The 24,429-nt window shown below is 46.9% G+C and overlaps 1 protein-coding gene across 2 annotated transcripts in view; it reads left to right on the top strand.

Annotated features, from left to right (window-relative positions):
- The window catches only part of TM9SF3 (transmembrane 9 superfamily member 3), a 343,971-nt gene that overhangs the window by 227,773 nt on the left and 91,769 nt on the right, over window positions 1-24,429 (top strand). For both annotated transcript variants that reach the window (XM_069240441.1, XM_069240440.1), the window contains exon 9: window positions 4,129-4,259. In XM_069240441.1, the coding sequence (XP_069096542.1) occupies window positions 4,129-4,259 (131 nt within the window). The remainder of the gene's footprint in view (window positions 1-4,128; window positions 4,260-24,429) is intronic.

The raw sequence follows: 24,429 nt of genomic DNA, 5'->3' as shown, positions 1-24,429 counted from the left end.
GGTGCAGAGGTCAAAGGAGGGCCCAAAACACATAGGCACCAATGGAGAACAGGGGTGCTCCAGTTCCGGTCTGCTGGCAGGTAAGTACCTGTACCCTCAGGGAGTAGACTGGGGGGGGAGGGGGGTTATAGAGCACTGGGGGGGGACACACAAAACACACCCTCAGCAGCATTGGGGCGGCCGTGTGCAGTGCGCAAAGTTGGCGTCGGGTTAGCTATTGAAAGCAATGGAGGGACCCGGGAGTCACTTAGGCGATGCAGGCAGAGCACAGGGGAGTTTCTCGGGACAGCCACTGACTGGGCTAGGCAGGGGGCCGTCTGATGGTCACTCCTGCACTCGAGGTTAGTTCCTTTCGGTCCTGAGGGCTGCGGGTGCAGTGCTTGGTCCAGGCATCGGATTCTTTGTTCCAGGCAGTCGCAGTTAGGGGGAGCCTCTGGATCCTCTCTGCAGGTGTCGCTGTGGGGGGTGCAGGGGGGTCGTCTCAGGTTACTCACGAGGTCACAGTCGCCTGGGAGTCCTCTCTGCAGTGTTGGTTCTCTGGAGCTCGAGCCGGGGGCGTCGGGTGCAGTGTGTGAAGGCTCACTTTTCTGGCAGGAAATGTGAGTTCTTTACAAGTTGTATCAAAGTTTCAAAAATGTTGCTGTTGGTGAAAAGTGCCGCTGTTCTCTGGAGTTTCTTGGTCCCTCGGTTTAGGGCAGTCCTCTGAGTCTTCAGAGGTTGCTGGTCCCTCTCGGATGCATCGCTGTGCAGGTTCTTTGAGTCTGGAGACAGGCAGGTAGGGCTGGGGCCAAGTCAGTTGTCGTCTGTGCAGGGCTTTCAGGTCAGGAGTCGTCCTTCTTGGTGTAGGTTGCAGGAATCTGATGTCCTGGGTTCTGGGTCACACCTAGATACTCAATTTAGGGGTGTGTTTAGGTCTGGGGGCAGTAGCCAATGGCTACTGTCCTGGAGGGTGGCTACACCCTCTTTGTGCCTCCTCCCTGAGGGGAGCGGGGCACATCCCTATCCCTATTCCTATTGGGGGAATCCTCCAATCTCAAGATGGAAGATTTCTAAAGGCAGGGGTCACCTCAGCTCAGGACACCTTAGGGGCTGTCCAGACTGGGTGGTGACTCCTCCTTGTTTTTCTCATTATCCTCTCCTGCCTTGCTTCCAAAAGTGGGGGCAGTGGCCGGAGAGGCGGGCATCTCCACTAGCTGGGATGCCCTGGGGTGCTGTAACAAAAGGCATGAGCCTTTGAGGCTCACCGCCAGGTGTTATAGTTGCTGCAGGGGGAGGCGAGAAGCACCTCCAACCAGTACAGGCTTTGTTCCTGCCCACAGAGTGACAAAGGCACTCTCCCCATGTGGCCAGAAACTCCTCTGGTTGTGGCAGGCTGGCAGAAACTGGTCAGCCTAGCACTAGGAGTCGGACTGATATTCAGGGGGCATCTCTAAGATGCCCTCTGGGTGTATTTTACAATAAATCCCACACTGGCATCAGTGTGCATTTATTGTGCTGAGAAGTTTGATACCAAACTTCCCAGATTTCAGTGTAGCCATTATGGAACTGTGGAGTTCGTGTTTGGCAAACTCCCAGACCATATACTCTTATGGCTACCCTGCACTTACAATGTCTAAGGTTTTGCTTAGACACTGTAGGGGCATAGTGCTCATGCACATATGCTTTCACCTGTGGTATAGTGCACCCTGCCTTAGGGCTGTAAGGCCTGCTAGAGGGGTGACTTATCTATGCAACAGGCAGTGTGAGGTGGACATTGCATTCTAAGGGGATTGCCATGTCCACTTAGTCATTTTCTCCCCACCAGCACACACAAGCTGTGAGGCAGTGTGCATGTGCTGCGTGAGGGGTCCCCAGGTTGGCATAAGACATGTTGCAGCTTTTAGAGACCTTCCCTGGCATCAGGGCCTTTGGTACCAGGGGTACCATTTATAATGTACTTATCTGTGTGCCAGGGCTGTGCTAATTGTGGGAACAAAGGTACAGTTTAGGGAAAGAACACTGGTGCTGGGGCCTGGTTAGGAGGGTCCCAGCACACCTTCAATCATAACTGGCATCAACTAAGGTCAAAAACTCAGGGGATAACCATGCCAAGGAGGCATTTCCTTACACAGCTGTTTTGCGTGTTGGAGTTGTCAAGGCAGCACTCACTCGGCGACCCTTTTTGTCACAAGTGGAACTCAGGCCTCCTGTATGCCTTCTCGCCAGTACCACTTCTGCCCAGAGTTCTGAAGAAGATCAGGCAAGACCGGGCCCAAGTAATACTGGTGGCTCCGGACTGGGCACGGAGAGTCTGGTAACCCGAGCTCTTTAACATGGCCATAGCTCCCCTGATCAGGCTGCCTCTTCAGGAGGACCTTCTGTTGCAGCAACGGGGGAAGGTCCTCCGCCTGAACCTGTCAACTCTGCGATTTCTTGTGTGGAGATTGAGCGGTGACAGCTGACGTCTTTCGACTTGCCACCCAAAGTCTGTGACATTATCTTTGCAGCCAGGCGTCCCTCAACCCAAACTTTATATGCCTGTCTTTGGAAGAAATTTGTGGCATGGTGCATTGACAATTCTGTCGATCCGCTATCTGCTCCTCTCTCTCAGATCCTTCTCTTTATTCTTTCTCTTGTCTGCCAGGGTTCCACCTTGGGCACTCTTAAGGGATATCTCTCTGCTATTTCTGCTTTCTTAAGATTACCTGATCAGCTTTCTTTATTTAAATCTCCCATAGTTGGGAGGTTCCTTAAAGCCCTCACACCTCTTTTTCCTCCTATCCCATTCATCATGCCCCAATGGGATCTCAACCTGGTCTTAACTTACCTTATGTGTACCCCATTTGAACTGCTTCACAACTGTCCTCTAAGGCTCTTAACTATAAAAACAGTTTTCTAGTCACCATTACTTCTGCCCGCAGAGTTAGTCAACTCCAGGCTCTGTCATCTAAACCACCTTTTCTTGCCATACACCCTGACAAAGTGGTGCTTCGAACGAGGGCTTCTTTTCTACCCAAGGTAGTGACACCCTTCCATGTCGGACAGTCCATCACCTTGCCTACCTTTTATGCACCCATACATCATTCTCATGAAGAGGAGAGACTCCACTGTCTGGACCCAAAAAGAGCGTTGGCGTTCTATCTTGATTGTACCAAAGACGTCCAGGTAAACGATCTACTCTTTGTGGGATATGTGGGTGCAAAGAAGGGGAAGGCGGTGCAGAAGAGGACCATTTCAAGATGGGTACTCTTATGCTTCAAAATGTGCTACGCTCTGGCTAAGAAGCAACCCCCTGAAGGTTTGTGAGCTCACTACACCAGAGCTACTGCTGCAACCACATTGTTAGCATGGGTCGTTCCAGTCCTGGATATTTGTCAGGCAGCAGCGTGGGCATCTCTGCACACTTTTACCAAGCACTACTGCCTGGACAATCAGGTCTGAAGCGATGGCTACTTTTGCCATTCGGTCCTACAGGACTTTTTAGTGTGATCTTACTTTGCAGGCCCACCACCGGGGATGGTATCTCTCAGTATCTATTCAAAGGTGAGGAATCTGCAGCTAGAAGTCTCTATCAGATGTACAAGTTACTTACCTTCGGTAACAAAATATCTGGTAGAGACATATTCTAGTTGCAGATTCCTTACCAACCTGCTGATGCTCTCTGCACTGTGAACTGACTTCTAGGGACAGGAATTTTCCTGTGAGGGCCCTTGTTTTGGCGCACCAATCTGTTTTCTTAATGGCTCCACGTTACAGGCGTGGAAAGTAGTGAAAAGAAACTGAAGTCAGCGCGCCGGGGTAGCTCCTATGTACGACCGCGACATCATCACGACGAGCACGATGCAAACGACGCACGCGGAGTCGACCGACTCCACCGGATGGCGCGCAGAGGTACTACTCAAAGAAAAATTCTCCAGATCCAGTCTGACGCTGGTGGAAATTCAAAGGTAAGGAATCTGCAACTAGAATATGTCTTTACCAGATATTTTGCTACCGAAGGTAAGTAACTTGTACATTAGTGTCTGTTTTCATTGTTCATTTTCTGCTTTGCCACAGAAGTACTATATTCTAGTTTAGATTTTAATTAAACATTGTAGTCACATGTTTTGTTTTTTCTATCATAGTAGAATAATCCCAATTATATTCTAGGCAGGCGGTGGATAAAACAAATGTTCATAGGAGCATTCCTTATTCCAGCAATGGTGTGTGGCACTGCCTTTTTTATCAACTTTATTGCAATCTACTATCATGCCTCGAGAGCAATTCCTTTTGGAACAATGGTAAGTAGTTTGATCGGCTAGTTTGTTTTGTATGCATCTTATCTCATTATGTGTTTGAAAACTTTGATTCACAGCAGAACTACAGTATCTTAATTATTTAGGTATGTTGTGTGCTTACGTTTAATATGTGTAAAATGTATACTGTTATTTCCCAGCTATTTTTTTGTTTTTGGTTTGATTCTTGATCCCCGGAAGAGGTCCATTTCGTAGCACCTTTATTTGGTTTAAATAATAAGTCCAGTTACCCAGATTAAAACTACTATACATTTGGCTGAAAAAACACTGTACTGATCCTTTTCCTTTTCTAGACTTAAAATGAAGAGGAAAATATGAATTGGATAACTAGTTGGACAGGTCTACACCAAACACACATCCTCAGCGGCTGAGAGGCGGCCGGGTGCAGGTTGCAAACACAGAGCTGGGTGCCAAATGCTTTTCAATAGAAGGGCCCCGGGAGTCATAAAAGATGCTGCAGGCTGAGTACAGGAGGTTGGTTCTGTGAAACCAAAGGCTGGATAAGTACAAGAGGTGTCTGCTGGACGTGACTGGACCATCGGTCAGATTCCCCAAGGCCACCGTTCTCCTGGGGCGTTGTGTTTCTTCATTGGATCCGGTCACAGTCGGGGGCGGGGGGTTATCTGGATTCAGGCTGCAGGCGTCGTCATGTTGGCCAGGAGGGGTGTCAACCCAGGGTAGACTCAAGGTTAGAATCGTGTGGGAACCTTCTGTGAACCGGTGGGCCACATGGACTCAGGCCGTGGGTGTTGGGTGCAGAGTGAGCAGAGCTCGCGGATCTGGGGTAGTTCTGAAGTCCTTTAGGAAGGTTTCTTCTGGACAGGGCCGCTGTCCTGAGGAGTTCTTGGTCCTCTGCTGGGCAGGCAGTCCGCTGGGGATTTGGAGAGGTCGCTCATCCTGCAGGATGCATCACCTTTGCTTGAAGCTGCAGAGAGGCCGGTAGGGCTGGAGCCAAGTCAGTTGTCATCTGAAGTCTTCACTGCTGGGGTCTGCTTGGCAGTCCTTATTCTTTCTTCTTGAGGTTGCCAGGAATCTGGTGAGTAAGGTTCAGGGGTGCCCCTAAATACTAGATTTAGGGGTGTTACAGTGGTCAGAGGGCAGTAGTTAATGGCCACTGTCCGTGAGGGTGGTTACACCCTTGCTGTGCCCCACTCCCTTTAGGGAGGGTGGGCCACATTCGTATCCCTATTGGCCCCTCTCCTCCAAACCAAGATGGAGGATTCTGCAAGGAGGGGGTCACTTCCACCCTGGACACCTAAAGGGGGGGTGGTCGGAGCTGCAGTGGTCACTCTTCCTTGTTTTACCTAATATTCCTTCCTGGACCTGCCGCCAAAAGTGGGGTCTGGTCTGGGGTATGTGCATCTCCACTAGCTGGATTGCCCTGGGGCACTGTAACGGGAGGCCTGGGCCTTTGAGGCTCACAGCCAAGTGTTACAGTTCCTGCAGGGGGGAGGTGTGAAGCACCTCTGCCCAGAGCAGGCTTTGTTTCTGACCCCAGAGAGCACAAAGGCTCCCACCCCAAGGGGTCACAAACTTGTCTGTTAGTGGCAGGCTGGCACAGACTGGTCAGCCCTGCACTGAATGGTTGGATAAAATACAGGGGGCATCTCTAAGATGCCCTGTGTGTGCATTTCACAATAAATCCAACACTGGCATCAGTGTGGGTTTATCATGCTGAGAAATTTGATACCAAACTTCCCATTCTTCAGTAAAGCCATCATGGAGCTTTGGAGTTCGTAACGACAAACTCCTAGTCCATGTACTTAAAATGGCCACACTGTACTTACAATGTCTCAGAACTGACTTAGACACTGTAGGGACTTATTGCTCATGCATCTATGCCCTTATGTGGGGTATAGTGCACCCTGCCTTAGGGCTGTAAGGCCTTCTAGAGGGGTGACTTACCTATACCACGGGCAGTGGTTTGTGCGTATGGCACCCTGGAAGGTGTGCCATGTCAACTTTAGATTTTTCTCCCCACCAGCACACACAATCTGCAATGGCAGTGTGCATATATTTGGTGAGGGGTTCCTGAGGGTACCACAATACATGCTTCATCCTTTAGGGACCCTCCCTGGTCACAGAGCCTGTGGTACCACTGGTACCTTTTACAAGGGACTTAGCTGTGTGCCAGTTGTGGAAAAAGTGGTACATGTTGGGGAAAGAACACTGGCGCTGGGGCATAGTCAGCAGGATCCGAGCACACACACAGTCAAGTTAACACAAATACCAAGCATAAAGTGTGGGGGGAGGGGAGGGGCATGCCAAAAGGGGCACTTTCCTACACCCACTATTCACATTTTCTTGACTATGGCATCAGTCAAACCTGTAAACGGAAGATAGGGTTAAAAAAAAAAATACAGATCTTATCTGCTACTTAAGTCTTCTGATTCTCTAGTTGTGTCTGCAGCCAGAAAATATTACACTTTCAAAATTCTACTTGTTGATAGAGTAGAGAGATTTCGGTTTCCATGCAATATTGCTTCCTACAGAAGATATGATTTTTAACAAATTGTGAAGGAGGAAGAATGGTAATGTCTAACCAGATCATCAATTCAGCAAAGGACTCAGCAGCTCGAGACATGGTCTCTCCATGAACACTCCACATGGTTGTCTGACATCCTTAATGCTGGAAGATCAACAAAATGTCTTGGGCATGCCTTTCTCTTATCTTCCCATTTTTGGTCCACATGGACTGCAAATAATTTCTTCCATCCACTCTAGTGACAACAGTACTGTTACAAATTAACAAAACAATAACTATGAACTATGTCAATAAACTAGGGGAAGAAGATCAAAAGTAGTACAGTTCTGCAGCACAAGTGATTTGTGCTTTTCTGAATTCACATGCTGTGCATTATTCTGCCATTTAGTGGTTGAGTTGGAAAGTCTTTTTTTTTTTTTTATAGTCTTAAACAACCATTTGGTGCTATGTGTGACTTCAAACACCAGCCTTGGAAGTTCCTGTGTGTGGTTGCCAACTTCAGATTCTTTTTTCCACCATGGGGTCTGGAAGAACCACGGAGGAGTTCTGAAGAATTTCCCAAAGTTTTGCAATTTTTTATTGAAATTGAAGGAAGAGTGAAGAAATTGTCGAGAAATGCAAGGAAATTTAGAGAGGGAAGGGGAAACCTTCTCAGCCATGACGGGGGAGGTTTGTATCCTTTTCCACCATAAGGACCACAGAGACGATAATGGTGACTCCTGCGTGGAATTCGTGCCGGAGAAGCTCATAGTTCGACCCCGGCAAAGACTCGAAAATGACACCACGTTGACGACACAGAAATATAGCTCAGACACCTCTGCCTCTTAAGTAATGAGAAGGGGAAAGTTGAGGAGGCTAAAACAGTAAGAGGAGGAGATTCAACGTCAAAATATTCAAGGCCGACCCCAGAAAAACTCCTGTGCTTAAGAGTAAGACAAAATATACAGACAGGAAAAAGGCAAAGCTGGCGAAAGGCATGGACATGATACTATACTATAAACTGTATAAAGCAGCCTCTGCACTGAAGCAGTCATCGACCAGAGGTCGGCTGAACACAAAAGAGCCACACTGATCCTGAACAAGGGATACAAAAGGGCCCAAATCTCGATAAACAGCCTCAACTCAAATCTCTGCTCCAGAGGGAGCAAGAGAAAAATCAAGAGTATCAGACGCAGGAACCGTCGATATTGAAAAGAAAACAAACATTGGTGGCCAAGGCCAGACAAAAAACGCTAGAGTTTGAGAAGTAGAGGAGGAGGCTTGAGGCCGAAATGGCCACCCTCATACAGAGGAACAAGGAGACTACTCGAAGGACGTTTGCATTCCTACAAAACCTTAAAAAGCTACAGAGGACGAGGATAAACAATCGACCATGGAGGCACCGGCAACACCGTAACTCCATGACAAAAAACAGGAGGAGTTCTTCTAACTCGGAGTGACCGTGTATGCATTGGCCTTTGATGACTCCAGCCATTTCAAGGACACATGGCAAGACCTCGATGCAGAATCACATAAAGAAAGTGTAGACCACTACCCTTTAAGGCCATCTCTGTCTGATGACCTGGAGATGTACAACATCATTGTAAAAAGAGTGGCAGAGACCTTATGGGGGTCGAACTACAGGATGAGAAGGAGGATGGAGCATGCTTTCTCCTAGAGACTATGATGCTGGCCGAGAAGGGAAGAAATCCAGACATTCCACTCACGAGCCAAAGTACATAAAAGAAAATTTACCTTCAGATTCCATTATTGTAGCCACTGCAAGGAAGAGAAACAACGCCTCCACTTTCACGAGGTCACTACCTGAGAAACAAAGTGAGAGGCTTGACTTGGTGGGCAAGATAATGGAAAGAGAGGTTGCTACCCAATGGAGGCTAGCCAATTCCAACACCCTTGTGAGCTGCTATGGCCATCAACAGTGGGAAGAGATAGAAAGTCTCATGCAACCCTGCCTGATGGATATTGCAAAAAGGCCAAAGCAGTCATACAGGAGGGAAAGAATATCACAACACCTGTCTCAAGTGGGCACTAGATGCAGCATATACAGCCAGCAGCCAGATGTGTACAGGAACAACCCTAAGGAAGCACCCCTGCCTCAGGGTATGAGGATTTAAACTGGAGGTACAGGACTCAACAGTAAACATGTCCTTCAAAAGAGACTCCCTATTGGGGCAAGCAGTGGACGACACACTGCAGCAAATAAAAAAGGATAATGAGACAGCTAGGGCGAAGGGAGCACACCAGTTCAGGGGCACACCCAGGAGGGGAATCTCATGCAAAAGACACACTGGTAGGGATGCCTTTCATGACAGGATAGCAACAACAGCAAGGCCACACAACCACCAACATACCAGCAGTGGCGAGGTAGCCCTTTTGTGGAAAAGCAAAAGAAAGAGGTCAGCCCCCAAGAGCATTGGCACATCAGACGAGTGACTCTTGCAAAGAGAACGTCCTACACAACCCAGATGCAGGGCAGAATAAAAGGATTCCTCCAGGATTGGAGTAAAATAACATCAGACAAGTGGATGTTAAAATAATCTGTCACGAATATTACATAGTTAAACAACCTCCACAAACACCTCCAAAACTGAATGCTTTCAGGGGAGAGGAATTAATACAGCTCTGGGAAAGAGGTCAGAGAATTAATTCTAAAGAGGGACATACATAGGGTGTGTACCAAAGCAGGAGGAAAAGAATGTGAGCTACTCACCATATTTCTGGTCCCAAAACAAGACTTAACCTTAAGACCAATTCTGGACCTCAGTTTTATAAATAGATCCCTTTATACACTACATTTCAAAATGGCAACATTGCAGGAAGTAATGCCATTCCTGAGAGGAGGAGGTTGTATGGCCATTTTACATCTTAGGGATGCATACCTGCACATACCTATGAATCAAAGACAGACAAGATACCTCCGTTTTGTCCTAGACATCAAGCACTACCAATTCACAATATTGCACTTCAGCATAATGTCTGCACCAAGAGTCTTCACAGAGGTCCTCGAAACAGTAGCAGGACACTTAAGAAGACAGGAAATTCATGTCTGCCCGTACTTAGACGATTGCCTAGTAAAAGCGCAATCAAGAAAGAAGCACCAGAAGGACATACAAAAGGCCATACACACGCTACAACTCCTAGGTTTTGCAAAGAAACTAATCTCCACAACCAGAGCAGGTGAAGGTGTTTCTAGGAGTTACACTGAACTCCAGCACAGCAAGGGCATACCCTGCTCAGAAGGGAGCAGAGGCAATCGAAAAACACACACCTCTACCAGAAGGGTCAGTCTATGACAGTGATGACTGTAATATAAATTCATGAGCATGATGGCATCCCATTGATCTTGCAGCCAAGACTGCAAATGCTACCCTTGCAGGAATGGATCTGCAGCAGATGGTCACAAGCCACAGGGAGCTGGCTGGATCTACTGGTTGTCACAGCAGGTGTACAGGAGGAGATGCAATGGTGGAATTCTGCCAACATAGATGTAGGGAGATCATTCAAAACACCAGCTCTAACTGTGACCATAACAACGGACACAACCCACAAAGGGTGGTAAGCATACACAAGAACTCTGAAAGTACGTGTTTTATGGAAGGACACAGATGCAGAGAAGTATATCAACTACCTGGAGATAAAGACTGCCTAATTAGCCCTAATGGCATTTCAGACACATTTTAACAAATGGACAACACAACCACCATGTTCTTCCTCAGCAAACAAGGGAGAACAAAATCATTCACCCTAGCAAAGCTAGCCCAAGAGATTTGGCAATGGGTGATCCAATGATAGATAACTCTACAAGCAATATATCTACCAGGCGTAGCTTAATTCAGAGGCAGACAAATTGAGCAGACAGGAAACCAACTCACACAAGTGGGAGATAAAGTAAGAAGTCCTACAAAGGATTGTCAACAATTGGGGCATGCCAAGCATAGACTTTTTCACCACACCAAAAAACACAAAATTCCAACACCTCAACTCCAGGTTTCCTCCCCCAGTCAAAAGGGAATGCCCTGTCAGTAAGTTGGTCAAGGGATTTTTCATACACCTTTCCTCCAATTTCCCTGATCCCAAGATTACTGGAGAAGGCCAGACCGTCTGGAACAAGAATCATCCTCATAGCCTCCGAGTGGGCAAGACCGACCTTGTACTCGGATCTGTAGGAAATGTCCAAGGGTCAAATAATCACAATCAAACCAGTAAAGAACCTATTGACGATACACCACTTTGAGGTTTACCACCCTGAGCCAGCAGAATGGGTAAAGAACACCTAGAATTCGGACAAATGCAGCAGCCCTGACCCTTCCCCCCCCCAAACTCCCCCCACCCCCACGGACGATGAAAATATTGAGGGAAGCTAGAAAACAAAGCACATGAAAATGTTACATGGACAAGTACATACATTTGTGTACAAACAACAACCGGACGGGTTCAAGAACACATAGGGAAACAGTGCTAATATACATCAACTAGTTCTTGAACAGTGGCCTCACATACGCATCACTGAAGGTGCATTTGGGAACGATAGTGGCCTACACTATCGGTATGTCAGGCACCAGCCTCCTCACAGCCCCTGTAGTGTAGAGATCCTTAGAGGGCTCTAAAAGAGTGGCACTGCCAAGACCTGTTCCAGCACGGTTATTGAACTCGAACACTGTGTTAACACAGCTGAATTAAGAGCCCTTTGAAACCACCCACAATTTGGATCTCAGATCTTTCACTCTAAAAACAGCCTTTCTAATAGCAGTCACATCCTTACCCAGAGCCTGTGAGTTACAAACACTGGCAATTCAGTAACCTTACTTGCAAATCCACAAAGAAAAGGTAGTCTGTAGAACCTGCCAGCAATTCCTACAAAGATAGTAGCACAGTTCCATGTTAACCAAAGCATACAACTTCGGCTTTCTTGCAGAAAGCAAAGACACAAACCGAAACAGCCTTGTACTCTCTAGGTGTGCAAAGGGCTTTAATGTATTACCTCCAGGAAACAAGGGAGTTTTGCAAGGGAAACAGGCTATTTGCCAGGGCAAGCAACGGATCACCTGTATCCAAGGGAACAATCGCATGATTGATTGTTGAAACCATACAGAATTGCTACTCAAAAGATGGAACACACTTAGCTGTGTGTCCCAGAGCCCACTCAACCAGGAAAAAGTGTGCAACACTAGGGTTCCAGGAAATGTTCCCACTGAGGAAATATGGTCATCTTTACACATTGTGGCAAAACATTACAGCATGGGCATTCAGATTAATAAATAAGCACAGGTGGGACAGAAGGTACTACTTCACCTGTTTGCCAACGCATCCACTTTTCATCCCAGCAGCCCACGGAACGGTATACTGCTGTATAATCTAATGCACAGCATGTGTATCCAGAAAATTATTCATGCTGCAAAACGACATGGTTACTTACAGGTAAGAGTAGTTTTGCAGCTTGAAGAGTTTTCGAGATTCACATGAGACCCACCCACATCCACAGGAATGGGACAGTAAGCAAACAGGTGGGAGGAAAACAGCAAGGAAGAAAAAAAAGAGAAAAAGAAAAACAATTTGAAGATGATGACCACACACAGGAACTTCCAGTGCGCCAAAAAAATAAAAAAAAGATTAGAACATTTCCGGGCAAAACCACTAGATGGCATAATAATGCACAGCATTTGAATCCAGAAAAGTCTTCCAGCTGCAAACCTACTCCGACTGGTAAGTAACCATTTTGATACTTGGCAGTGGGCTTGGAGTAAACACATGTCCTTGTCAGCAGTCCATCGTCTCGGCTTGCAGCACTGGAGGTTAATGAGCCCAGAAGGCATGGAGGATAACCACAGCTGCAGATTGACTACAGCGATCTGCAAGAGTTCTTGCTAAAGTGGGGCACTCTGCAAATCAACTTTTTCAGAATGTGAAGCCTTTATATACAGATTCTCGGAGTCCAGATCCAGGTGGAACGCCCTTCCGATGGACTTCATCCGATTGCCCTTGTTACCAAAAGTCATCATTAAAATGATGTAGTGCAAGATGAAAATGATCCTTATTTCTCTGGATTGGCTGGGACACTATCAGGACCTACTTCACCTATTGTTTCAACCTCACAAGGCTGTTTAAACTTTCCAGATGAATGCATGAAGGTCTGGAAAGAAGCTAAGAGCCCTTTTACTCGTTCATACACATTCAAGTCTAAGGGATTCTGTGCATGGTGTCCTCAGTGATAAGAGAACTTGAAAACTTACCATGAAGAGATGGTTCTTCCTTATGGTACTTATTTAGTAACATTTGGCATGCAGATCTCTTGTGTAAAAGTGAATTTGGCTGCCATTGCTGTTTGAATGAAGACTCTTTCCCAGATAGTTATTCAACTTCTCGCTGCTTAAGCATTTTCTTGAGGTCATGAGGAAACTTTGTACCATCGCAAGGAGACCATCTCCAACTTGAAAGTTTAATATTGTTCTTTCTATACTGCCAGCTTCTCCATTTGAAACTGAGCACAGGGCAGATCTGCAACATGTCTTAGGACAGAATCTTCTCTCCAGGCTATAACCTAATCCAGAATCTTGACTGTGTTTCAGGTTTCAAGTTCAAAGGGACTGTATTTGGTTTTACACATTAATGTGTTTTCTTAAGAAATACTTCTGCTCATAGTATGTTTAGCTGTAAATACACATGCTCTGCGTACTCCTGCCATGTAGTGTTGAGCTCGAACTGTTGCAACGTTTTTTTTCTTCAAAAAGTATTTTGAGTCATGAGGTCTGAGTGAGTCTTCCTCAGATTATGAATGTGTATGGGCACGTAATCCATTGTTGTTTTTCTCTACCATCAATTTTCGACGTGTATCAACATTGCTGGCGAACACAGGGCGTTGGACGCTGACTGTTGTGGGCCCCGGAACTCGCTCCCTTTCTTTCCCGCCACTAAAAAAACTTTGACAAGTCTATCATTCCTTCAACTTCCTCCCTTCGAACGGCCCAGGACATCGTTGTCGAATAACCAGGCCTCCTGGCCCTCGGGTGCCATCCCACCACCTTCAGAGCAAGGCATCTCTCCTTGCCCCGACAGAGAATAAGGGCATGCAGAAGGTAATGGAACAGACAAATTTCAAAAAGGTGTCCTCACTGACACTCAAAATACCCTTGGGGTGCCATCCTTAGAGACGCTGGACACCTCAAGGGAGGCAGACCCGCTCAGTACTGAAAAATAAGTATCTGGTGAGTCACCGGATCTCAAATTATTGCAGAAATCTCTACCAATATAGGTCAGTATAGTGTGAGCCAGGCCAGGTGAACCACAATTACAAGGTAAATCCAATAAGGATTCTATCAAGCTTCTAAAAAAAACACTGGGGTAAAATAATATAAAGACAGTCAGAAGCAAAGAGTAGAATCTCTGCTTTCAAATACCTCTGAGAAACACTACACTTTAAGAAATAAGGAAACTTTTAAAACTCCAGATATATACCAGTAAACTGACACTCGACTATCTCGTTCCTTTCTGGACTTACCCGAGAAACGCAGTGATAGAAGGGCCGTCAGAACACCAAAACGAGTATGTTAAACCAAGAAAAGATTCACAGTGCTTATCTGAAGTTTCTATAAAAAAGGAAGAGAAACTTCCACAACAAAAGCCTCAATTTAAAAAGAAAAAGGTTGCAGCCATACTGGCGAAAAATGCCACACTTATTGAGAACTTTGCTGAAGAACAGGGCATGCACAGTGACTCTGCTATACAGTGCTGCAGAGGTCACAATAGTTCGCAAGAAATCTTCGAGAGCTTCTGAATGTGACAGCAACTAACAACTTTCCTGATATCGAAACTACAACTGCAGAGAAGCCCGTCTCCCCACCAGACAAGGTTTACAAAGCTAAAATACAAATTGAGGGAGACACAGAGTGCACAATTTAAATTGTATTTTGGGGGAGATTAACAGTTATAATTTCCTTATGGCAGAAATGTTTAGCCACCTAAATTTGTCTGTAATCTCCTACGAGGAGAAGATGTCATTTTGCCATCTTTTTCGTTCCTCGTTCCAGCTACACTAATAGAATCTTACGCTTGAGATTGGGCCTTTGGCGCAGGCTCCAGCGCTACATCGCAACCACGTAGCGTGGGAAAGAGATTCCCCCTACCATGCTATACTGATAGGTCAACACCACAGGTTCAGTCACAATTCCCCATTAAGCTAAAAAAAAAAAACAGTGAGAGAAATACAACTTTGAGTACCAGGACGTAATTGAATGCAGCATATCACCAATGAATAACTTTGTTTCCCTTAGCTAAGGCGGACCATTTGTATAGAATAGATTTAGATTACAGACATCCTAACAGTTATACACATTTTCAATACAGAATGCGCACTGCACTTACTAACTATTTAGTGTGGGGAAAAATACAAAACTGTGTATATTTCCAAAATTTTTTGTTTCTGCCAAACCTAGCAGCTAAAGTCAGGATTTGAGTGCCTTCAGTGCGCTTGGCTCTCAAATGAAATGTTGTTGACTCCCTCATGTTGCATGTGCAGAAATAGCAGGGGTGCGTGATTGTTTGAGCCCCAACCAATTACAGAGACTAGATCTCATAAACGCAGCTCATGAGAGCGTTGCTTCTACCCATGCTGGTGTGGCTGCTACTATCTCACTATTGCAAAAATGCTATTGGTGGCCAGCCCTACACAAAGGGACTAAACAGTATGTCCTTTGTTGTGACATCTGCCAGCAAATTAAATGGTGCACCATCTAACTTCCACCACAGACACCCCTCTTAATTTCCAACAAACCACTTCATGTGTGTGTACCTGGACCATTTTGGTCCCTTATAACCTGATGGTGCATACAAATACATCTTGGTTGCTGTTGATTCATGCTCCAGATTCCATGCGTATGGCCACAACGATCAGCTGATGCTCGAACTGTTATTAAAGATTTGTAAGTCTTCATCAAGACCTATGTAGTTGCAGCATTCCATTCGGAGCAGGACCTTGCCTTTGCCTCCAGGGCATTCAGGGACACCATGGCGACAATGGGTGGTCAACTCTATTTCTCGCTCCATCCTACCCCGAAGGAAATGCGGTTGTGGAGCGGGAAAAGAGACTTAAAGCAATCCTTAACAGCGATAGAATTAGGTACAGGGTCATAGTTGGCTTAAACGCCTGCAGGGAGTCAAGAGAGCACTAAATCTGCCCAGAAGGTCTATGGGAGGGTATACTACATACAGAGTCCTATTCAGCATGCCTATGTATGTCCTAGATCTTGATGGCTCCAGTGCAGTGGCGGCAGAAACACCCTTTGACATAAGTTAACGTGTCACTGTCTTGCAGAAATTACAACAATTCTGTGATGAAAACTCCTCTGCACATGCCGTCACCTTGGGAATGAGGGATTTGCCAACAACATCAACAGACTGGATTCTAAAAGTTGGGTATCTAGTGTGAGAAAAGATTGCTGTAAACAAGGGATTTGGCCCATCATATAGAGCACTGGTTTCTGGTAACACTCAGTACAAGAGCTGTCATTCTACCACTTCTTCCTGGTTTTAAAGAAAACCATTTCATTTCAGTGGACAATGTCATGCTACACCATGTGGCTGGTCCTGCACAGTAGACCACAAAGACTCGGTTAGTTCCTGTACCCCTCTCACTGCCAGTCTGGATGTACCTCGACAAACCTTATACAACAACAAAAATAATTCCCTGTGCTTCGGGAGGGTGGAAAGTTAACTTTATTGGTTACTATCACCACATCAACTACAAGAAATGTCCAAAGTGCTGAATTATATTACTCAGGTTCAACTCAAATGGTTGGAATAATTTTCTACGAACCACCAAGGGATACATCTGCCAGTTCTTCACCTACACCACCTCCAGTATTTGTACGAACAGCTTCTGGTTAGTTTGCGGACATACTCATTTTCAAATTCTTCATTGTCTTCTGCAGTCCTTGTATCAAGAGCACGTTTTCAACTGGCTAAAAAAATATATCTAATTCGTCCATGGTACTATCTGTGGATATTTCTGACTTTTACTTGCCTTCTTTCTTTGGACTTGTTTTGTCATTGTTTTTTTATTGCTAATACATGGTCACTATCTTCCTGAATGCTGTGCTCTTGAACTGGTGGATGAAGTTTTAAAACCTTACCTGTCCTCACATAAGATCCGAAGAGATGTGTCCCTAGTGACCATTTCAGCTATTTTGATTCCAGAAAGGATTGTTTGGGATAAAGTACAGTTCAGTATATTCAGCCCTACATAAATGATTAACCCCTTCGCCGCCAGGCCTTTTCCCCCTCCTGTGCCAGGCCTTTTTTTGCCTATTTGGGGCAGTTCGCGCTTAGGCCCGCATAACTTTTTGTCCACATAAGCTAACCAAGCCAAATTTGCGTCCTTTTTTTCCAACATCCTAGGGATTCTGGAGGTACCCAGACTTTGTGGGTTCCCCTGAAAGAGGCCAAGAAATTGGCCAAAATACAGGGAAAATTTCGTTTTTTTCAAAAAAATTGGAAAAAGTGGCTGCAGAAGAAGGCTTGTGGTTTTTCCCCTGAAAATGGCATCAACAAAGGGTTTGCGGTGCTAAACTCAGCAGCTTCCCAGCTTTCAGGAACAGGCAGACTTGAATCAGAAAACCCAATTTTTCAACACAATTTTGGCATTTTTCTGTGACATACCCCATTTTTGCAATTTTTTGTGCTTTCAGCCTCCTTCCAGTCAGTGACAGAAATGGGCATGAAACCAATGCTGTATCCCAGAAACCTAAACATTTCTGAAACGTAGACAAAATTCTGAATTCAGCAAGGGGTCATTTGTGTAGATCCTACAAGGGTTTCCTACAGAAAATAACAACTGAAAAAGAAAAATATTGAAATTTAGGTGAAAAAAACATAAATGTTTCTCTACGTTTTACTCTGTAACTTTTCCCTGCAATGTCAGATTATCGAAAGCAATATACCGTTACGTCTGCTGGACTCCTCTGGTTGCGGGGATATATAGGGCTTGTAGGTTCATCAAGAACCCGAGGAACCCAGAGCCAATAAATGAGCTGCACCCTGACGTGCGTTTTCATTCTATACCGGGTATACAGCAATTCATTTGCTGAAATATAAAGAGTAAAAAATTGCTATCAAGAAAACCTTTGTATTTCCAAAAAGGGCACAAGATAAGGTGTTGAGGAGCAGTGGTTATTTGCACATCTCTGAATTCCGGGGTGACCATACTAGCATGTGAATTACAGGGCTTTTCTCAAATAGATGTCTTTTTTACACACACTCCTATATTTGGAAGGAAAAAATGTAGAGAAAGACAAGGGGCAATAACACTTGTTTTGCTAATCTATGTTCCCCCAAGTCTCCCGATAAAAATGATACCTCACTTGTGTGGGTAGGCCTAGCGCCCGCGACAGGAAACGCCCCAAAGCGCAACGTGGACACATCAACATTTTTGGAAGAAAACAGAGGTGTTTTTTGCGAAGTGCCTACCTGTAGATTTTGGCCTCTAGCTCAGCCGGCACCTAGGGGAACCTACCAAACCTGTGCATTTCTGAAAACTAGAGACCTAGGGGAATCCAAGGAGGGGTGACTTGCGGGGCTCGGACCAGGTTCTGTTACCCAGAATCCTTTGCAAACCTCAAAATTTGGCTAAAAAAACACATGTTCCTCACATTTCTGTGTCAGAAAGTTCTGGAATCTGAGAGGAGCCAAAAATTTCCTTCCACCCAGCGTTCCCCCAAGTCTCCCGATAAAAATGATACCTCACTTGTGTGGGTAGGCCTAGTGCCCGCTACAGGAAACGCCCCAAAGCGCAACGTGGACACATCCAAATTTTTGGAAGAAAACAGAGGTGTTTTTTGCGAAGGGCCTACCTGTAGATTTTGGCCTCTAGCTCAGCCGGCACCTAGGGAAACCTACCAAACCTGTGCATTTCTGAAAACTAGAGACCTAGGGGAATCCAAGGAGGGGTGACTTGCGGGGCTCGGACCAGGTTCTGTTACCCAGAATCCTTTGCAAACCTCAAAATTTGGCTAAAAAAACACGTTCCTCACATTTCTGTGGCAGAAAGATCTGGAATCTGAGAGGAGCCAAAAATTTCCTTTCACCCAGCGTTCCCCCAAGTCTCCCGATAAAAATGATACCTCACTTGTGTGGGTAGGCCTAGCGCCCGCGACAGGAAACGCCCCAAAGCGCAACGTGGACACATCCAAATTTTTGGAAGACAACAGAGGTGATTTTTGCGAAGTGCCTACCTGTAGATTTTGGCCTCTAGCTCAGCCGGCACCTAGGGAAACCTACCAAACCTGTGCATTTCTGAAAACTAGAGACCTAGGGGAATCCAAGGAGGGGTGACTTGCGGGGCTCGGACCAGGTTCTGTTACCCAGAATCCTTTGCAAACCTCAAAATTTGGCTAAAAAACATATTTTCCTCACATTTCGGTGACAGAAAGTTCTGGAATCTAAGAGGAGCCAAAAATTTCCTTCCACCCAGCGTTCCCCCAAGTCTCCCGATAAAAATGGTACCTCACTTGTGTGGTTAGGCCCAGCGCCCGCGACAGGATATGCCCCAAAACACAACGTGGACACATCACAGAAAACAGAGCTGTTTTTTGCAAAGTGCCTACTTGTAGATTTTGGCCTCTAGCTCAGCCGGCACCTAGGGAAACCTACCAAACCTGTGCATTTTTGAAAACTAGAGACCTAGGGGAATCCAAGGAGGGGTGACTTGTGGGGATCGGACCAGGTTCTGTTACCCAGAATCCTTTGCAAACCTCAAAATTTGGCTAAAAAAAAACACATGTTCCTCACATTTCGGTGACAGAAAGTTCTAGAATCTGAGAGGAGCCACAAATTTCCTTCCACCCAGCGTTCCCCCAAGTCTCCCGATATGAAAATGATACCTCACTTGTGTGGGTAGGCCTAGCGCCCGCGACAGGAAATGGCCCAAAACACAACCTGGACACATCACATTTTTTCATAGAAAACAGGGCCTTCCTGTGGATTTTGGCCTCTAGCTCAGCCGGCACCTGGGGAAACCTAGCAAACCAGCGCATTTTTGAAAACTAGAAACCCAGGGGAATCCAAGATGGGGTGAATTGTGGGGCTCTGACCAGGTTCTGTTACCCAGAATCCTTTGCAAACCTCAAAATTTGGCTAAAAAAACATGTTTTCCTCACATTTCAGTGACAGAAAGTTCTGGAATCTGAGAGGAGCCACAAATTTCCTTCCACCTAGCGTTCCCCCAAGTCTCCCGATAAAAATGATACCTCACTGGTGTGGGTAGGCCTAGCGCCCGCGACAGGAAATGGCCCAAAACACAACGTGGACACATCACATTTTTTCATAGAAAACAGTGCCTACCTGTGGATTTTGGCCTCTAGCTCAGCCGGGCCCAGGGGGGGCAGAAATGGCCTAAAATAAATTTGTCCCCAACCCCCCTGCCCCCCCGGGAGCGACCCTTGCCTATGGGGTCGCCCCCCCCCCTTGCGTGACATTGGTGCCAAAAAAAAAATCCCCGGTGCCTAGTGGTTTCTGCCCCCCTTGGGGGCAGATTGACCTACAATCGGCCAATCTGCCCCCAAGGGGGGCAGAAATGGTCTAAATACAATTTGCCCCCCAGGGGAGCGACCCTTGCCTAATGGGTCGCTCCCCATCTCTACAAAAACAAACAAACAAACAAAAAAACACAAAAAAAACAATTTGCCCTGGCGCCTAGAGGTTTCTGCCCCCCCTGGGGGCAGATCGGCCTAATACCAATAGGCCGATCTGCCCCCAGGGGGGCAGAAATGGCCTAAAATAAATTTGCCCCCCCAACCCCCCCGGGGAGCGACCCTTGCCTGCAAGGTCGCTCCCCTTGCGTGACGGCGCAAAAAAAAGATCCCTGGTGCCTAGTGGTTTCTGCCCCCATTGGGGGCAGATTGACCTACAATCGGCCAATCTGCCCCCAAAGGGGGCAGAAATGGTCTAAATACAATTTGCCCCCCAGGGGAGCGACCCTTGCCTAATGCGTCGCTCCCCATCTCTAAAAAAAAACAAACAAAAAAAAAAAACCACAAAAAAACTATTTGCCCAGGCGCCTAGAGGTTTCTGCCCCCCCTGTGGGCAGATCGGCCTAATACTAATAGGCCGATCTGCCCCCAGGGGGGGCAGAAATGGCCTAAAATAAATTTGCCCCCTATTTCCTTCCCTTTGAAGCCCCTCCGGGCCTCCCCCACGTGATCGAAAGAGAAATGCTGAGCATTTCTCGCGCGATGGGGGAGGTTGTGTGATTGTCAGCGCGCGCTCGCGCGCTGATGTCACAGGGGGGGTGGGGGGGGTCGGGGGTTGAAGGGGAAGGGATTCCCCTGTCAGCCCTGACCTAGGGGGGGTGGGGGGGCGGCCCTCGGGAGGAGCGCTAGCGCTTCTCCCGAGGGCAGCATTCAGGACGTAATGGTTACGTCCATGGCGCCACACGGGCGCTGCCATGGACGTAACCATTACGTCCCTGGCGGGGAAGGGGTTAAAATTCCATTTGTGTTCAAAGCTTCTATGAATGATGTTATAACACCAGAGATTGTTTCTGATGACTGGCATGTATAAACAGTTGATTCTGTACTTTCTGAGCGTGAATATTACACTTTGTTTGAAAGTGGAGATGTCTCTAGGACAACAGCGAATTATGGCAGAAATGTTCTGTTACTATCATTATGGGAATTATTTTCTGCACAAAGCCAGCACCCAAGAACTGTTTATAATTACACACAATGGTAACACTGTCCAACTCCGCCAGTGGGGAGTTCTAAAACATACGTAGAAAAAGTGTTGTATTTTACTGGCCATGATGTTAAAAATGCTGAGTTTTACTATTTTTAATTGCCACCTTCAAAATTGCAAATTTGCAAATTGTTAACTGACACAAAATGGATTTATTCAGGTTCCTTTGTTTCCCAGTTGGCTATAGAAGGCTATGAATATTGGTTGAAGTCGATTGACTTAAAAAGTGTGTGGGGATCTAAAGATTGGCAAATAAAGGGTAGAGAAGCTTTATTTTGAGCACACCTTATTCCATTATAGATTATATTTCTGAATGAGACAATGTGCAACAAACAAGTTGTTTAGGCATGGCGAAAATTAAAGAATTGAATGCGCCCACTATTCCCTCATCAGCTAAATTTGAAAAACTGCAAAGGATTTCAAATGTCACTGAAGATCAGCTCAATGGATGGGTTCAGAACCTTTAAATAAACACTTTCAGGTCCCAACGGGTGGTTGTTGTGGCCAGTGGACACAAATGGTTTTCATGAACATTTTGTAAACTCCAAATTGGGTTTTATAGCAAAGCAACCTGATCCTTGTCGCATCACGGCACAGCACTCCGGTATCATCATCACATATAGCATGGGCAAACAATGTCAGCAGTGGTTAAAAATGTTCACACCAACAGCCGGTAAGGAACATCTTACTCTCCTGTCAGTAGATATAGACTTACAAGATTTCTTGTTAGGTCCTAGACAACAATGCACAAAGCCCTTCTATAAGGAAATGCCTCCTTGGCATGGTTACCCCCCTAACGTTTTGCCTTTGCTGATGCTAAGTTATGACTTAAAAGTGTGGTGGGACCCTGCTAACCAGGCCCCAGCACCAGTGTTCTTTCCCTAAACTGTACCTTTGTCTCCACAATTGGCACAACCCTGGCACTCAGATAAGTCCCTTGTAAATGGTACCCCTGGTACCAAGGACCCTGATGCCAGGGAAGGTCTCTAAGCGCTGCAGCATGTATTATGCCACCCTGGGGACCCCTCACTCGGCACATGCTCACTGCCTCACAGCTTGTGTGCTGCTGGGGAGAAAATGACTAAGTCGGCATGGCACTCCCCTCAGAGTGCCATGACAATCTCGCACTGCCTGTGGCATAGGTAAGTCACACCTCTAGCAGGCCTTACAGCCCTAAGGCAGGGTGCACTATACCACAGGTGAGGGCATATGTGCATGAGCACTATGCCCCTACAGTGTCTAAGCAAAACCTTAGACATTGTAAGTGCAGGGTAGCCATAAGAGTATATGGTCTGGGAGTTTGTCAAACACGAACTCCACAGTTCCATAATGGCTACACTGAAAACTGGGAAGTTTGGTATCAAACTTCTCAGCACAATAAATGCACACTGATGCCAGTGTGCAATTTATTGTGACATACACCCAGAGGGCATCTTAGAGATGCCCCATGAATACCTAACCGGCTTCTAGTGTAGGCTAACCAATTTATGCCAGCCAGCCACACACCAGACATGTTGCTGGCCACATGGGGAGAGTGCCTTTGTCACTCTGTGGCCAGGAACAAAGCCTGTACTGGGTGGAGGTGCTTCTCACCTCCCCCTGCAGGAACTAACACCCGGCGGTGAGCCTCAAACGCTCACCCCTTTTTTTACAGTGCCACAGGGCATCCCAGCTAGTGGAGATGCCCGCCCTTCCGGCCACTGCCCCCACTTTTGGCGGCACGGCTGGAGGAGATAATTAGAAAAACAAGGAGTCACCCACCAGTCAGGACAGCCCCTAAGGTGTCCTGAGCTGAGGTGACCCCTACCTTGAGAAATCCTCCATCTTGAGTTTGTAGCCACCCTCCAGGACAGTAGCCATTGGCTTCTGCCCTCCCAGACCTAAACACACCCCTAAATTCAGTATTTAGGGGCTCCCCAGAACCTGGGAATCTAGATTCCTGCAACCTGAAGAAAGGAGGACTGCTGACCTACAAGTCTTCAGAGAACGAGGAAGACGACAACTGCTTTGGCTCAAGCCCTACCGGCCTGTCTCCAACTTCGAAAACCTGCTCCAGTGAAACCTCAGAGGACTGCCCTGGACTACAGGACCAAGAAACTCCAGTGAACAGCGGCCCTGTTCAAACCCAGCTACTTCTTTGCAACAAAGAAGCAACTTCCAAATACTTCACGTTTCCCACCGGAAGCCTGAGACTCTACACTCTGCACCCGACGCCCCCGGCTCGACCTGCAGAAAACCAACACCTCAAGGAGGACTCCCCGGCGACTGCGAGCCCGTGAGTAACCAGAGACGACCCCACTGAGCCCGCACAGCGACGCCTGCAGAGAGAATCCAGAGGCTTCCCATGACCGCGACTGCCTGTAACAAGGGACCTGACACCTGGAACCAACACTGCACCCGCAGCCCCCAGAACCGAACTTCGATGCAGGAGTGACCCCCTGGTGACCCTCTGCCTTGCCCAGGTGGTGGCTGTCCCGAGAAGCCCCCCCTGTGCCTGCCTGCACCACTAGAGTGACCCCCGGGTCCCTCCATTGAAACCTATACAAAACCCGACGCCTGCTTTGCACACTGCACCCGGCCGCCCCAGTGCCGCTGAGGGTGTGTTTTGTGTGCCTACTTGTGTTCCCCCCCCCCCCCCCCCCCCCCCAGTGCTCTACAAAACCTCCCTGGTCTGCCCCCGAGGATGCAGGTACTTACTTACCTGCTGGCAGACTGGAACCGGAGCACCCCTGTTCTCCATAGGCGCCTATGTGTTTTGGGCACCTTTTTGACCTCTGCTCCTGACCAGCCCTGAGCTGCTGGTGTGGTAACTTTGGGGTTGCCTTGAACCCCCAGCAGTAGGCTGCCTATGCCCCAGGACTGGGACTTGTAATTGTTTTACTTGCCTCCTAATCTAACCTTTACTTACCTCCCCCAGGAACTGTTTATTTTTGCACGGTGTCCACTCTG

Source organism: Pleurodeles waltl, chromosome 6 (genome assembly GCF_031143425.1).
Source record: "Pleurodeles waltl isolate 20211129_DDA chromosome 6, aPleWal1.hap1.20221129, whole genome shotgun sequence".
In the NCBI taxonomy this organism is placed as follows: domain Eukaryota; kingdom Metazoa; phylum Chordata; class Amphibia; order Caudata; family Salamandridae; genus Pleurodeles; species Pleurodeles waltl.
Note: the sequence above shows the minus strand (reverse complement) of the source record. Positions and strands in the feature narration are given on the sequence as shown.